Here is a 17500-nt window from a genome sequence, read left to right on the forward strand (position 1 = left end):
TGACTTACCGGTACTTTAGTACTTAATCTAAAAATAAATAAACCCAGATTTACATATCCTAATGGCCAATCTGTGCGTCTCCCTCTCTGTAACCTTTATTAACTTCTATTGCAATGAAGGAAGTAGCCTGCAGAGCAGGCGAGATTTCTTCGAGCGAGCGCTGACATCGTAAAAAGTTCACCCGCCATCTTGAATTTTTCATGCGGGCTATAAAATGGCGGTGGCAAGATTGTAACGCGAACTCGATCGCCCCAACAAGTGAACTCGACCGGCCCAACAAGACGCCTGCACTGCAGGCTATGAAGGAAGAACTGTTGGGATGATATCTGTTTCCAAACATTGCTTTTGTTATTCAGATGTGCCAACCACAGAAACAAAAGACCCTTTGTTTCGACAGCCAATGAGGCTCTCGTTGGCACATTAACGACAATAGGTGACGTCAACTATATCCTCGCTATACCTGCATGATAATAAAAAGATCCATGACAAGGATAAACGATGCCAGATACGCTCTGGACACTTCGTTGGTAGGCATGAAGTCCCTACTAATTTCATCCCAGTTGACATAATCAGTCGAGATGGCAGTTGCCACAACAACGGACATTCCAAACGAAATCAACCAAAATGCATACACTCGGTTGCGGCCGAGTCTCCAAAACTTTCTTAGGCCTGGGCTCCATTGCGGATACTTGTCTTCCTGTAATGTGGAGAATTACTTCCGTCAATAATACAACCCCAAGACACAAGATACAAAACACCTTTTTTTTTCTCTTGCACACCACTTTTAGCTCCCTCTTTTTCTTTTACGGAATAGAAATTCCCCCAGTTTCCACTCTGTGCTTTTCAGAGAAGCAGTGAAAACAACAACCAGTCTTGCATTATTGTTTCGTGTTTGGTCTACATATTATTTGCTGTTGGGGACGCTCCAGGATTGACAGATTTGGACAGGTTGGTACGAGGTGCGTAGTGAGGTAATTACACCAATAGAGATTAGTATTTCGTATACTACAGTGTTCCAATGAAGGCTAAAAACAGACTACAACTCTTTTTTCTTATATGGAATTCTTAGGTCATCTAAAAACAAACTACAAATCTTTTTTCTTATATGGAATTCTTAGGTCATCGGCCTTTGCGTCTGTTACCTGTAGCATTATATCTGTCACCATCCATGCAGTGATGAAGTCTCCCAGCCAGGTGCCAATAGCTGCCATTTTCATGAACGTCTGATTCTCGATTCCCAGATTGTGACTGGTTACATAAGGAGCAAGGTGTTCACCACCGAGCAGCAAGAATTCGCTGTAAATGAAGCTCATCATGAAAAGAAACATGAGGACCGTTAGAAACATCACCATCCAGGAACCCTGGCCATCTTCAGAGAACATGCGTAGCTTAAGAACACGACAAAAGAGAAATTTGTGAACGAAAAACTTTCCCACTAGCATTCCTATAACCGTGGCCAAGGTGAACATAAAGACCTTCAGAGCGACATAGCGAAGGTCTGGAGGGTACCTAAAAATTAAAAAAATAAGACCAAAATGACATAAAACATACCGATATGTTCAGAAGTGTAGAATCATTCAAAGACCAACCAACTCTTTTCAACCTATGATTTCATTGAATCGGCATAGGATAGGACTCTATTTAGAGTAGGATTATGGTCAATAGACCTCTTTAGCTTGTACATTTTGTTTCCCATTTCAGACCACGTGATGTTACTCTAGGGAAAACTTTCTTTCAAATGTCGTCCTATGCACGTGAATATGTACGCATAACTTATGAAAAAACAAAAGGAAAATTTCCTTGAGAACATCACGTGGTCTGAAATGGGAAAACAAAACGTACAAGCTAAAGAGGTCTATTGTTGTGTTGTAAATCTTTTTGTGCCTATTATTTTCTGAACCAATCACAGGAGCCGTTGTAACAACTAAGTCCTAGGGCCCGTTTCTCAAAGCTCCCGAAACTTTTCGGGCGTATTTCGGGTGACATAAATCCCTCTGTATCTTCAAAAGGGAAATGTTTCAAGGCATGAAACTTTGGAAGTAGTTTGTTTGTTCTTGTAACATGTTACATGACTAGCTTTCCAGAATAAGCGGATCGTAGTTTGGAAACTTGCTTTTCGGGACTTTTGAGAAACAGGGGCCTGTTTCTCTAAAGTCCAGAAAACTCTTCGGGACCAAAAATCCATTTGTGAAACTGCCAACCACTTGTTATGGAAAGCCGATCTCTTAACATTTTTTCAAGGTAACACAAAGAAAAATGACTGTGAAGTTTGACGACTTAAACCCTCTCCGTTCTTGAGAGAGTGAATTGTGACACCCGAAAATGACCCGTAATTCAAGTTTCGGGACTTTCGAGAAACGAGCCCCTGGCCCCAGATCCGAATCACGAGGTGTACATTCTGTGTGGTAAATGTCACGAAGTGTCCTCGAACTCTCTCCTCAACTCCCACAATTGTTTCCAGGAAATCACTCAAGTGTGCCTCTAACTTAACTCCTCAAAGAAACAAAAATAGTTCAGATAACCCTAACGTAAAAACATCCCGAGTCCTAGCCTATTGTTTTATTTTTAATTGGTACTAATGGAGTTGATTATCAAGATTCACCTTGCTTCTTATTAGCTGAATTTTTGGAATAATCAATTAAAAGAGTGAGGAAAATTAATTCATAATTGCAGCCAATAGGCCTTATGCATGATGGCGTCATATGCTAAAAAAATTCACCACCAGGCCTCGTTTGCACAAAATTATTCACATCATCTGGACATGCAATACTGTTCGCGGGTCGTTTTCGAGGCTTGGTGGTGAAATCAGCTAGTCAGACGTTATCGCGCATAACGGCTATTGCAGTGTATGAAAGCATGTATGACACGCCCACGGCCTAGGTAAACTTTTCCATGGAACAACCGATTTGTATATTTCTCAATATGCACTTCGAGTTTTAAAAGCTTGTGAAGTTTGCAGAGCACCTAAAAGGTAGTAAGTTGGTTACGCAACCCTTGTTTCATTTGCACGCAGTGAAATTATTCAGTAATGTAGCAGCTCTCGTATATGAGTTATTGACCAAGCTTGTTCGGTGAAGATGGCTGGATATTGACCTCGTTCTTTCTTTGCGCGCTTATGTCCATAAACACGCAAAGAAAGAAGGAGGTCAATATCCAGCCATCTTGACCGAACAAGCTTGGTCAATAAATGATTTATTATATGGGATAAACGACATCAAAAAATGGTCTCTCTGATCTCGCGGGACCAAGCGAGACAACCGGAACGGGAAAGATAGCTCCATCTTGCCCGCTAAGAGTAGCCAATCACAGCGCGGAATTTGGTTCATCTTCCCCGCTCACGGAGCTAGTCACATAATAATGTTTGGTATTGTGAACAGCTTCTATTGTTCTTAAGTCTAAGGCATTGTTTTAATTGTTTAGTCTTTTGTTTTTTGCTAGGGTATTATATATCACGTTACGAGAGCTGCTACATCACCTAAATTATTCTATGCTGGAAGGACATTTTACGACCATCAGATTTATTGGATAATTGTAAATCATTCTACTCTCAAGTGTAAATGCATCGATTCCTGCATTTGTCATATTCTGATTTCTTGTAAGCACTTTTGCGTGCATTTCTTATACAACTAACCTGGAAAACACAAATGCATACATATTTCCAATAATATCGATAATGCAGTCGGTGTAGCTATGGGAAACCGGATCCTCAGCAAAGATAAGAAAATTGCAGAACACTACCAAATATGACGTAACGATGCGGAAGTAAGGATGCCGGAAATAATAAGTAAAGTTCTTCTTGACTTCCGTTGTCGTTTCTTCGGATTGGTTCGTGTCTTCCTCGTTGTTATTCGTCGCTTCATCGCCATCAAAGAGACTCATGTCTATTATTTCTTCTCTTCTCTCCCGAGCAACAGGGGATGCTGCACTGCCTGCGTCTTCTCTGGTTGTAAAGGGTCTAGGCTAAAAAATAAGGTGTAAGGCTACCGGAGAGGATTTCAGTTTTCAGCGTGTGGTCAAATTTGGGGATTTTATAACCTTGCTTATGCCCTTTTTAATTTGCAAGTGAGACATGTAGCCATCTTTGTTTTTAAAGGAAAAAGAAAGTTTTTCCACAATGTGTTCAGCAACCTCGATTTGCATTATGGCGTCATTTTACTACCGAGACCAGAATGCTTTGTTATTCAGATCTTTTTGTTCTCTCCTGGGAACAAAGAAACAATTGTTTAAATTTGCCTGACAATAGAAGCAACTCATAGCAGTCTGGTCATCGTAGTAAATGACGCCATCATGCAAATCGTCTATACCAACGCTCTTTCTACTTTCCTCCATTGGCTTCGAGAAAAAAAAGAGGATAGAACTACAAAGAGAGAGAGAGAGAATTAACTGTAAGGGATATCCGTTTTTCAGAACCACCATGGCCGCTTTGACGTCAAATAAGAACTGATTCAATATTGCGTGTATATCGTTGCGTCTCTCAACTTACCCATCCGATGGCATCATGCTGTTGCCTTGACAACTCCTCGTCAATCTTCTCCAGTTTCTTCCTTCTCTTCAACCGTTTCATTTGTCTCCGGCGTCTGATATCTTTGCGATACCTGCGCACCAACACTTCATCCGGATTTTCTTCCAAACCAAAGAGCCACACCAAATAACCAAACACACAAAACGCAAAAATAGAAGGAAAAAATGCGATACCCTTCAACGTCAAAGAATATCCTTTATATTTAGAGTTCATCCTCACATCTTCGAGTCCGTAAAGGCGGTTTGTCTTAGGATTTATGTGATTCCACCGGTATTCGTAGGTCATGAGACTCTCATTCCCCCATCTGAGAAATTGCTGATCTGCTACAGTGTAAATATATCCCTCAGGGTCAGTATATTGTCCATATGCAAAGGGTTCATAAAAGATCTGATTTTTCCACATATTGAGATCGAGAATCATGACAATAAATATAATCCCGTAATTGAACCATTTACCCGTGATGTAAATGTCCAGTGGTTTGCCGCCACAGCATGGAATTTGAACATCGAGCGCGTCCGCGTTCACACCAGGTAATTTGATATCCAGCGAGCCAGCAAAGTGTGGAAAATCCCAATCCTATACGAAATGAAAACGGATCTTTACAAAAAAAATGCTAATTCTCTAGTATATAAATGGAACAACATTGTTAGACACGATAATTGATTTATTTATGATTATAATTTGACCACGTGACTGCATGATGTGATTGTAGCCAAAGACCACAAATAACCCTCCCTCATCATAGAGTCTCCTGTAAATCTGTGGTTACAGGATCAAGCTGAATCTTTGAGGGAATTCGATTTTTTGTGACGCTCGTTAGGTTTTCATATATTTTCTATGTCTTTCATAGTTGATGTATCAATAACAGCTTGATGTGTTTGTCAGAGTTCAGAGGGTTGGAGGGATGGGTCTTTTGATCAGTTATCTCTGATGCTTAATGTGACTTCTTTATGCAGTTATGAGCCATAATTATGTTGATTTGACAACCTAACTGGGCGGTGCGGCGTTAGTCAAAGCAGGTACCCCTCCCTCATCATAGATTACCTATTGGTTCAGTGGTCAGAGCATTCTTTTAGTTCTTGGAGGGTCGTGAGTCCATTCTTAGATGAAATGCAGAATTTTTCTGAGTTCCATTCCTTATGTCTTCCATGGTTGATATTTTAATCACAGCTTGATAATTGTTGGTATTTACCTGCATAACTATCATCAGGTCCATAACAAGAATGAAAGATGCCAGAAATGCCCTTGATAATTCATTGGAAGCCACGAAGTCACGGTTTAACCTGTCCCAGTTCACGTAGTCTGTGGAAATTGCTGTGCTAACAACTATAGTCATGGCAACGAACACAAACCAGAAAGCGTAGACCCGATTTAAGCCTTGTTTCCAAAAGCGGCGGAGCGCTGGGGCCCAACGAGCGTATTGAACTCCCTGCAAGCAAAGCAAATGTATTAAGAAGCAAAAAGAGGCAAGCAATTGACCAATCATGGCACACATGGAGAGTCACAAGCGCCCACAAAAAATTTGAGCCCGTAGATTGTATGGCAGTGGCATTACCAAACAAAGTAACGGTGCCTGTCCTGATTCCATTCGGTTTTTCTTTCGAACTAAGATAGCCCGCATAGCTGACGGTTCTTTTTGCAGGGCGAGAGATTTCGAGCGGAGAAAGAAGGCTGGGGTTGTTCTTTTTCCCCGGGATAACCGTTCGAGTTCTCTTGCGTTCCGCAACAACAGAACCGCCGGCTACGCTGGCTAAATTAAGAAAACATACCCTAGCATTTAGTGAGGGAATATAGGGTCTTTGCCCGCAGCTGATATAGACTGCGCGAAAACGCGTCTATACTGACAATCGTTTATTCACCTGTAACATCATATCAGTGACCATCCATGCAGTTATAAAATCTCCAAGCCAGGTACAAATGGCCGCCACTTTCATGAATGTTTGGTTCTTCATTCCCATTCGATGACTTGCGTGAAATCTATCCATGTATTTACCTGAAAGAGAGAAAGGCAAGTATAACCACGTTGACCGCTCAGTTTAAAATCGAGACGACCTTTGTTTCATCAAAGTGGAATTTGTTATTAGCCACTGGCTTGTGCCCCTCACTTGAGTTTATCCCTGAAGGTTCGAGTTTCTACTGGGGGGGGGGGGGGGGGGTCGGGGGATGGGTGACCACTTAAAATACTCCTCCTTGATGCCTCCTTTCCCTTATTTATTATTATTTTTACGATTGAATTGTTGTTGTTTACCAAATTCGTTCCGTCATTTTGATGGCATCACTCTTGCGCAAGCAAACCGTCGGCATCACACGTGAAAGCTGTCATTGGACGCCTTTTCTTGTAAAGGAGGGATTGGCGGAGTGGGGATTCAATCACCAGTTACAAAGATTTATTAAGATTAACGTAACTAGAACAGACTTTTGCACAGAGTTTAACGTCCAAAGCGACTGCTACAGTTTCCGGATGGCACACACTTTTCAATTTTCGCCAGAAAATCGATAACTTAAAAAATTGTTGTAGTTCTTGTTGGAAACTCTTACTTTCTTAACTCTTTACCCTAACTCATTGGCTCTTTCAAGGATTTCGAACAATGTTTCTTAAAACCTTATCCGCCCGCCACCCTCTTTTATTGGACTACAAATTGACCCAGTTTGGGTGTTTCCTTGGAAAGAGATTAAGACCTACACCGCTGCACCAACACGGTGAACTTTCACACTCACTAGGATTTGATTCACCAGTTTCCATGCAGTTGGCTTGATAATTCAATTGGTTAAGCGAGGGGTTCGTATTTCCCTTTTTCAGTGGCCCTTTCTGTTAACAGGCTTTACAAGGGGGCAGTGTTTGGGAACAGTTCATACCTCCAAGCATGAGGAAACCGTTGTAAGCAAAACTGAAAATGAAGAGCGAAAAAAGAGACGTCAAGAACATAACCATCCATGATCCTTGGCCATCTTCAGTGAACATCTTGAGTTTTAGCTTTTTACAGAAGAGCCATCCATGAACGATCCATTTCCCTACAGCCATTCCAAGGAGAATAGCAAACATCCAACAGCCAAATTTCATGAGGGAGTATAAACCCTCAGGCCATCTACGAAGAAAACGCAGAATTAAATAATGTTATGTACAGAGCCTATATTTATTTTCAGATTTTCAGCTTGAAGGGTCGAGTAAAGAAAGTTTAAACACTAAAGCCTTAGGAAGGAAACCAGCTTGCTATTTGCAAAGCGTGTTGGAGATGAATTCGGGATTCGGGACAAGCTGATAGTCAGAAAGTCAGAACGGGAATGGAACCCGGCGCATGCGCATGTAAAACTAGTACCAGGCACCCTCCTGGAGGACACTGCTGCAGACCATCCCGGACTTACCTCTAGCAGAATGGGACATAATTAAGCAACGACAAAGTAGAGGAAAAAACAGCAAAATTGCGTAGTTAATGAACAAAAAAGTTCCTATGCACGCCCCGAAGGTGCGTTGTACTTTTAATACATATCTTTGTCGTTTCCTGCGAAACCATATCGTGAATAACTAAATTTCAGGTTGTGCGAAAGACTCCAGCTCGCAAGGACAATCTTTCATTTTCTCTCTTAACGAAGACGCAGTTCGTGCCACTTTAAATATTGGATAACGTGCGCACATTTTTGTCATATTAAAAGGGTTGGAATAGACACGAAGAACTTATAAAGGCTGAGTTTTATCCTGTAGCTATTCCAGACTGCTACTTTCATTGGTCCCTCGGAACTGCAGCTTCTTTTGTTATCAGAGCTAGGTGCATTGTTTCTCAGTGTTGTATATCATCTATTGTTTCGTTCTTTAATCACAGACCGCGTCTGGAAAGTTTCAGGGTCTCACTTTTGAGTTTTCACTGGCAACGCTAGGATAAGCAGATCAGTGCAAGAAAGGTAGATCCAGCGTTAACTTCATTTGTACGTTCCCCCAAACAGACTGAAAGACACTAAGTAACAACAAGTTACTGCGTCCGTATGTGGTGCTTATACTGACGTCTCAGGTGAAAATCAGCCTTTATGTTAGCTGTGGTTACATTAGCCCTTTTACCCGTGGGTAAATGCCGTTTGTCCACGTGCAAGGACGTTTTTGTGTGCAACCGCTTTCTCTACACCTAAACTGCCCCCGGGTTATTTCCATGGATACATCCTGAAAAAGAACAAAAGAACTTCCCATGACAGTTCCTGAACTGAAAAGTACGGTTTAGCTGCGCCCTGCTGTGGCTTGGTCAATCATAAAGCAGAACTAATTTGCAAGGTCAGTGAACTCATATCTAATTATATTTTACCCTCGGGGTAGTCTTTGACTGTGTAACCGCATCCCCAAGGGTAACATGAAACCTGAGCTGAACCAAACCCAAGCCATTTACCCTCCGGAAGGCTCCAAACCCAAGGTGTGTGTAACCACAGCTATTTGAGATGACGTTTTCCTTGCCGACTTTTATAGAACTCAGTGAGTGGAGACAGTGTGGAGACAATCTTTTAAGTGTTGTCTAAGAAAGCAACAAAGTAAAGCCAGGTCTGGAATGGCAATAAAACCTCAGAACGATGGAGAATCGTCGTCGCTAACCACGACACCCAGGCTTCTACAATAGTTGCGGTTACACTCGCCTTCTGCCTGAAGTAACCCTGTGGGTAATTGCCTTGGGCTGGGATCGGTTTGGGTTTCCGGTCAGGTTTAGTCCTCCGGTTACATTGCAAATAATTACCCAAGGTCAACTTTTGACCTGGCAGTATTTGGGTTTAAAAGTGTTGACGGGCCTGCACGACTCCTGCAGTTCGCAAATATATTGCTCTTTCAGCCTTTATAGTTTAGCTCTTACTACAGTGTCTTTTAGGGATTTTCTTTTGCGATATGAAATGAGGGGCGGCTCGTTGAAGATATTTCATAATAGCGTTTAAAAGTGTTGACGGGCCTACACGACTCCTCAGTTCGTAAAAAACAAAACAAAACTTTGCCGCATTAAAAGAAATCGAATTAATGGGTATTAAGAGCAAAGACAAGTAAAATATATTCACTTTGAACCTCGAAAGTTGGCCATGTTTGATACCACGTGTAATGAATTTGGTACGTGCCAGGATATTTGCCGCAATTTCAGTGCAACACCACAAAAATGTGCCCAGCATGTGCTGCGGTTTCCGAAATTAATTTTTTCGTCCACCCGATTGGTTGAACTACTCTTGTGGTTAGATGAACCAAGACTAAACCCTACGACTTGTTTCGGGAAACGTCATGGGTAATTCTTTTGTTCTTTTTGATGTATCCATAGTGATTCGCCATGGGCAGTTTCACTGTGGGAATAGAGGTTACACACAAAACACAGACTTCCCATGGGTAAAGTCTCACTTTCCCGTGGGCAAAAGGTCTTGTGGAACCGCAACTAATGTAGCGAAGATTCACCTTCTTTTCCGTTGCTAATTGCAAGTGTCGAAATTGACTTACGCTTTGCGCTGCTCAAAGTGCAATATCTTTACCTTATGAAGACAAAAGTGTACATATCCCCTACGACATTAATGATGCACTCGCGATAGCTGTGTGAAACTGGGTCTTCCGCGAAGATCAGAAAGTTAAAAAACACAACCAAATACGCAGTAGCCAGCCTGGAGTACGGGTGACGAAACAGGTATCTACTGCGACGAGGTTCAGGACGAACTGCTTCTTCTTCATGGAGTCTTTTGTCGCCTGCGGGCTAAGGTTACAAAGAAAGTTGATTCTTTTTTTTTTCCAAGAGAAAAATGTTTTCTTAACAAATATACACTTTAGGTCGTCGCCGCCATGATGGCTGCTACAAAACAATACATGAATCATTCCATTTGTTTGCGTGTATATATGTATTTGAGACTCGGATATTAGCTCATACGCCGTCCGACCTTATATGGAAACTGATTGCGTCGGTCGTTTTGTAAAACTTCCGCGGGCAGTTCTGTAAATGAAACAGTTTAGAATTTAATGAAAATTAAAAAAAAACAATCATTCCATTCGTGCATGTTGGTTAGCCAACTCGGCGCTACGCGCCTTGTAGGCTATTTGGCCGTTTTTATACTAGAGACGCATAAATCGTCCGGGACGAACTTGGATTATTATGCTTATGCATTATGCGTCTGGACGAAGTATCTACTACAGTGCGTCTTCGATAGTTCGTCCAGACGGATTATGCGTTTTGTGTCCGTCTTTATACTGGACGAATTTAACAGACGCAGAAAAAATGTTTGCCCAAGTTTGTCCCGGATGAATCATGCGTCAGTTCCCACGGCCTGCTCCCGTCTGGTGATCTAACCCGAAGGTCGTGGGTTCAATTCCCACACTGGTCAGAGTTTTTCTCTGTCTATGTGTGGTTCCATTTCCATTAGTAGGGCTAACGCTCACATGGTTCTTATGGGGTACAAAACTAGCACTTCACATTACACTCTAATCAGTTAAGTCTCTGCGTCTTATATAGTTCGTCCCGTCTTTACACTAGACGGATAACACGAGTGACGCATAATTCGTCTGGACGGATTATGCGTCTCTTGCATAAAGACGGCCATTATTACAATAACAGGAAATAATATTCTTAGAGGACGTTCTCGTTCGCTTCGTCGACGTCGTCCTTGCGTAGGCTCCTATTGATCATCCTCCTCCGCCATTTTAGGATTCCAAGTTTGCACGCGAATGCTTGCGTTCTTAACTGTGAACCCGTACAAATTCCGTTTGCTTTTTCGTTCCAGATAAGAACAGGTTTCAGCTGTCTGGCGTTTCTCTATCTTTCCAGCATTGATACAAAACGACGCAGGCCGCTTCGTTATTCCTCGCCTATACAACATTTCATGAGAGAGAAGAACGAGAGAGCAATCGATATAACTGTTTTGAAATCACATATATGCGAAGACATGTGACCATGGGATAACTTGAGCTGTCAAATTAATTTTTAAAACAAGTGATTTTCTATGATGAGTTTTTGATGGTTTAAATTCGAACGTTTCATAAATTTAAACTTCTTGTTGACTGATTCAATGAAAGTTTTTGATATTTAAATTGAGCAAATCGAATACCTTTAAAAACGACTTATTCGTTTTTAGCCAATATTATAAACCACATTTACTTAAATGAAAACCGTAAGTCTTTACTTGGTACAAAATAAAACTTAGGACAGCGCAATACGAATTTTCTTTCACCAATACGTTGAGTTTATGTAATACTTTTTGCACTGTTAAGATTTATTCTGTCGATGTTATACAGGAATGAAAATATACTCTTAAATTAACCCCTCCTAAAAGTTTATTAATAGATTTCTAGTTGTAAGGGCGCTTAATTATTTCCCGAAACAAATATTTTTAACCCCGTAGGTACGATCTTGGAATTTGATATGGCATCTTTCGGAAGTTTTTAAAATCTCTTTAGCACTATATAAATACTATTCTTTCTCAAAATTCAACACGAACTAAATTTTCATAATTAATGTAGATAATCTTGTACTTACCCAATATTTCTTGCCAATCTCGTGAAGTTTTTGCAATTCACGAAGTTCTTTCGATGTTAGCGTAGAGAGCTGGCTGGGGTAGACTTGATTACTCATATTTTCTCCTTTTTAAAGTAAATTGCAATTTACCGGCTAAACTACTACTTTACCGTGTCCTATCTTTCGTCTCTATGGCAACCAAGAAGCAAATTGTTTGGAAACAGAATTTTGTTATTTAGTTGATAAAATAGTGTTTTGAACAAAAGGCATTGATAAAGGATCTTACTAATGTATAATCCGCTTCGAATGAAATTAACTGCATTTTTAAAAACAATTTTAATGATCATAAACATTTGGAATGTCCATTAAGGATATTTCTTTGGTTTTCATGTAAGGAAATTCTATCTCAATAACAAGATTTTCCTTCTTCTCCCGGTTGTACAAGTTTTTTGAGAAATAAACGAAGGCATTCAGCGAATAGTACTGGCATAACAATCAAACTGAAAACCCCCAAGATATTTGATAATTTATCTTGAAAACACTAAATCCCCTTTGGTATTTTACAGCTATCCACACAGTTCCGAAACTGGTCATATTCGATGGAATCGATGATATTTCAGCCCAGGTTACTACTGTGAACTAAATCACTAAAGAGTGGTGTTTTCATTTCCGCGTGGAGTGGTAAAGTAAATGAAGACATTTTGAATGGCTTAAGTCATGTTCAGTAAAATTAAAACGATATCTATTCACAAACTTTGTTTTTGTTATTCAGAGGTCCAAACCACTGGAAAAAAAGAACATTTCTTATCGGCAGCCAGTGAGGCTCTGATCAGTTGTCAAACAACACTTTGCTATTTATTCATAACAAGGGGCTACGGGTAGCCTACACCACAATATTTTACGTTTTCCGATTGGAGGAGAAAGTGTCACGTGTCATGGGTCAAATTCTCACTAACTCTATAGGGCGAAGAAAACTCACGAACTCCCGTACGTGATCAGGTCGTGCACATTTGAAACAGCGGCAAATTTGTATGCCAGCCGCGTCAAGCAAATCATAATTTTTACGCAGTCATGGCAGCTAAATAGTTTCAAACAACAAGAACTGAAGAAGAAATTGAACAGCTTCTACGCAACAAAAGCTCGAAGTCTACCAACAAGGCCAACCACAATGCCGTGAAAACGTTGAGAGACTTCTGCAAAGAGCAAAATTTAGACGAAACCCTCCAAGAACTGAGCAAAACAGTTCTATTTTGAGTTCGGAGGTATAACAAAACACTTAATGACTGACCCCACGGGAAACAGTGAGTTTTTTTTCCTCTCGACCCTCAATGTTCACCTCGGCTTCGCCTCGCCTCGGGGAACATTAAGGATCTCGGGGAAACAAAACTCACTGTTTCCCTTGGGGCCAGTCATTAAGTGCTTATTGTCTGTAGGTATGACGTAAGAGAAACAGAGCAAGGAAGAATTAGCTGCGTGCTTATAGCCAATCAAAATCAAGCAGCTGACCGGTAAAAGAAGTAAAATTTGACTTTCCGTGATGTTGAATCTTGCGATGGAGCTTAATAGCGACAATCGTTGATGTAAAGTTGCATTTTTCATCTCGTTACTGCATTGTGTCTGGGGTGAGTCCGATTTCACTTTTAGTTAGTCACGATTAAATACGAAAGCCTGCAAATACGGAAGCTTGTTAGGGAAGTAAGAGTTAGAAAATGCGCGATAAAAAAATGGGAGAGGCAAGTTAGGAAATGCGAGATGCAACATATAGAAAATTCGGGATAAAAAATGCGAGGTCCTAGGTAGAAAATGTTAAATAAAAACGGCTCTCCATAATAACGGAGAATCGAGGGAGGGAAGTCTTGAAAACAGGGAATCTCTAAAACTGGGAAATTCCAAAATGGGGAATCTCTAAGACGGGTGTTCCTACAAATCTATTACAATATTGGCTCCCTTGACAAGAGTTTCTGTAAGGTCCTAAACTGCACGGTACCTTTTCAGCGGGCTCTTTTGCTTGGTAGAATGCGAAAAAAAAAACTTGTGTTAAACGCCATCATCTTAAACGACAATTTTCCTTCTAGCGGAGACTGCGAGAAATTACTAAACCTAGTTAGTTCTTTTTGCATTTACTGGCAAAAGGTAAAGGAAACTTAAGTTCACCCTTGTTGATTGAACCTGATAGTTGTTTTTTTCTCCATCTCGAACAGTCTTTGGGAGAATTTGGATTTATACTTGGTCTTCGTAATTGTCGTTATCCACTGGACATCGCAGGAAAGCATGTTTATTCGATGGATAGATTAGTTTGTTTTCCCTTGTTGTTGTAAATATACTAAATTACTACAAATTCTAAATTTTAAGGGTTCGTAAAGTAACTGGCTATTCACCAAGCTACTGCAATCTATAATTTACAAATTAATTTTAGCGCACTGTCCTTTGGATTAAACGTCTGCCCTCAGGAACCATTAAACAGTTTTACATGTTAATCATGAGTCATCTTACCTTTTAGTTACAACTAAAGCTGCGAAACAAGTTAAATTGACAGCAGTTATTGAAAAAACTTTAGTCTTAATATTCATTAACACAGCTGATTAACACGCACACCTGGCCGCTAAAGGAAGCTAGTTTGTATTCCTGTCAGGTTTCATCTTGCGATGGAGCTTTATTGCGACATTCATTGGTGTAAAGTTGTATATTTCATCTCGTTACTTTATTGTGTCTAGGATGTGTTCGATTTCATCTTTAGTCATGATTATATATAAGCTTGTAGGGGACATACTGCATGAGAGCTGCGAGTTAAAAAACGACTCGACTCGAGACTCGAGATTAAAAAATGCGTGATGCGAGTTAGAAAATGTGTCATAAAATGTGAAATATCTTAGCCTGCGTAGCAGCCGTTTCCTTTCCTTTTCCAGACGGAGATAGGACAAGCGAGCGAGCGCCTGGTGTGAGCAAAAAAATATAGAGAAGTGGGGACGGGGTGAGTGAGAAGGGGGAGGGGGTGGGGAGGAAAGGAATCGCCTGCAATCAATCCCAAACAATTTACCGAACTCCGTTCGCCCACGAACGGGGAGCAATAGCGCAATTTGATTGGTTAGGAGCCCGTCAATCAGAAAGTGACATGAAAAATGTGACATTCGTGCATACTCGACATCCGGAATACAGAACAACAAACATAATCAAAAATATGGCCGCGTCCGTGGAAGCTTTCGAATTTTCTCTTTAGGAAACGTTAAAAGATCTTTCTGAAAACGGTAAACAGATTGATCTCAAACCGGAGCAAGAAGCTGCCATAAAGAGTTTAGTCCATGGACAGGATGTCCTCGCAATTTTGCCAACTGGTTTTGGCAAAAGCGCTATCTATCAAATACTCGTGGGAGTTAAGGAGAGGATGTCAAAAGATTGTGCCTGTGTTCTGGTGATTTGTCCGCTTCGAAGCTTGATTGAAGATCAGATAAAGGAGGCGAAATCCATGGGCCTTACAGCGAATTCATTGCCAGAAGCTTCCCTTGCAGATGTGCAAGTGGGTAAATTCCAGTTATTGTTCTCGTCCGCGGAAAATGCGCTTGACAAAGAGTTCCTTGAAATCTTAAAAAAGAATTCGAGATTCCAAAGCTCTCTTGCCGCAATCGTCGTTGACGAGTCGCATACAGTGGAGACCTGGACTGGAAAGAGGTATATTATCCAGCTATTGTAGTAACCTTTGCCACCTATTTGCCACCGTTTTCCTTCGGCGGATCGGATCGTCTGTTTCGTGAGAGTACCCAACCTTGGGAAGTATATATAGAGGGAGCAAACCGGTTCCTCTAAAACTAACAGGAATGGCCGTAAATCGGCTCAAAGACCACACAGTAGGGAAAAAAACATTCAACTAAAGAAAGGTAAGACGATTTTTATTTAAATCGCTACACTTTCATAGGTCACAGAAACGTTCGTTTTTTTCCCCATACAAATCCTTATAAATATGCAAATCGCTCGAGTCACGTGACAATGCAAAGGTAAAGAGCTGCTCATATATCGAGCTTGGGCTACCTGTGGTCACAGTCATAAATTCAGAGTTTCGGGGGTCCTGAAAATGGCGACCGAAATAAGGTGGACGCGCAATGTAAAGTGGGTAAGGTTTTTTAAGTGCGATTGGGGATATTTCTTTACATTTAAAACTTTATAATTACGATATCTGTTAGAGAGTCATACGATAGCCGGATATTTCATTGCGCGCAACGAAAACACAAAAACTTGTTTCCGGTCACGCACACAATTCTTTAATACATATTTCCCTATTAATTTGTCACGTAGTGTTCCGTGGTTTAGTGGTCATCACGATTTTCTCTAAGGGAAGAAATACCGAATTCGAATCCCACTTGACTTTCCTTCCACGAGACAGAGATATCTTACGCATGCGCAGCCAGGAGCGCGACCCAAAAAAAAAAAAAAAACAGTTCGAAACTATACTTTGTTCTTTGATCAAAGTAATAATATCCATGAAAAAATTACTCGATTCTGATTGGCTGAGAGTAGTGCAGTTCAAGTGTAACACTGTAAAAAGTGTAATACACCAGTGCAAAAAGTGTACTGCCAGTGCAAAATACACATCAAAATTCTGGATTATGATTGGCTAATAAACGATAGGGTTTGGTCAAAACCAATCAAATATTTTGTTTTCAAATCAAGCGTGCGCCCTAGATGGCGCAATTTATGGCGCAATTTTTCCGTGATTGCGTGATACGCGTTCGTTTCTTTTGCTTAACCATCTCGAATTGTTCATGTATAGAGCGAGTTTCAATCGAGTGTCGTAAAACCAAAACCAAAGTATTACTTTGGCCAATCAAAATGGGCAGAACAATCCAGTAAACCAATCAAAACTCGAAGTAATTCCACGTAGCCGACACAAAGCGCGGGAAAATGTGCACGCGCGTGCCACGATTGGTTTTGGCTTCACTTCTGATTGGTTGAAAAAGTGGCGCGAGAACTTTCAACCAATCACTGAGTGAAGTAATCCAAAACCAAAGCAATTCGCTAATTACTTTCGACACTCAATCGAAAATTGCTCTATTATTAATAAGTAATCATACGATTTGCCTCGTGCAATTTGGAATAAATAAGCAGTGGTAATTTTTTTCAAAGACTACAATTTTGGTCGTCTTTGAAAGAATTTACTGGTGCTTATTTCTTCCAAATTGCACTCGACATCATGTGATTACCTATACAAAGGCAAGGAGAAAACAAAAATGAAGGACACGACGAACATTTTATTGCAACTTTACCTCAAGATTCGAGATTTACAATATAATTAACTTAAAACAGGGCCAACGAACTTCATTATCGCTCACTTAAATATCTTATAAAACGTATCAAGCATTGCAATTTATTATTTTGCGGGTTTAAAAAAACTGGGCCATGATCTCAGAGAAAAACATATCTTTCAGGGGTCCACTAGTGTAATAAAAGATGATGTATATTCTCAAACGTGAAGAGCTTAATCTTTTAGGGATTCCGTCTCTTTGTTTGCTGTTTGTTGATCGCCGTCTTGGATTAAGCTGTTTTGTTT

General features: G+C 40.6%; 2 protein-coding genes across 2 annotated transcripts in view; both read right to left on the bottom strand.

Annotated features, from left to right (window-relative positions):
- Window positions 1-12078, bottom strand: part of LOC138054181 (uncharacterized) — a 13954-nt gene extending 1876 nt beyond the window's left edge. Inside the window, exons 1-9 of the mRNA XM_068900672.1 lie at window positions 11983-12078; window positions 9998-10212; window positions 7379-7608; window positions 6382-6515; window positions 5715-5951; window positions 4484-5098; window positions 3632-3960; window positions 1143-1509; window positions 461-697 (exon numbers count right to left, since the gene is read on the bottom strand). Coding sequence (XP_068756773.1) covers window positions 461-697; window positions 1143-1509; window positions 3632-3960; window positions 4484-5098; window positions 5715-5951; window positions 6382-6515; window positions 7379-7608; window positions 9998-10212; window positions 11983-12078 — 2460 coding nt within the window. The remainder of the gene's footprint in view (window positions 1-460; window positions 698-1142; window positions 1510-3631; window positions 3961-4483; window positions 5099-5714; window positions 5952-6381; window positions 6516-7378; window positions 7609-9997; window positions 10213-11982) is intronic.
- Window positions 12079-17181: 5103 nt separating this feature from the next.
- Window positions 17182-17500, bottom strand: part of LOC138052580 (intersectin-1-like) — an 82688-nt gene continuing 82369 nt past the window's right edge. Inside the window, exon 39 of the mRNA XM_068899116.1 lies at window positions 17182-17500. This exon is cut by the window's right edge and continues 1547 nt beyond it. The gene's annotated coding sequence lies outside the window, so the exon portion shown is untranslated.

This window comes from Montipora capricornis, chromosome 6 (assembly GCF_036669925.1).
Source record: "Montipora capricornis isolate CH-2021 chromosome 6, ASM3666992v2, whole genome shotgun sequence".
In the NCBI taxonomy this organism is placed as follows: domain Eukaryota; kingdom Metazoa; phylum Cnidaria; class Anthozoa; order Scleractinia; family Acroporidae; genus Montipora; species Montipora capricornis.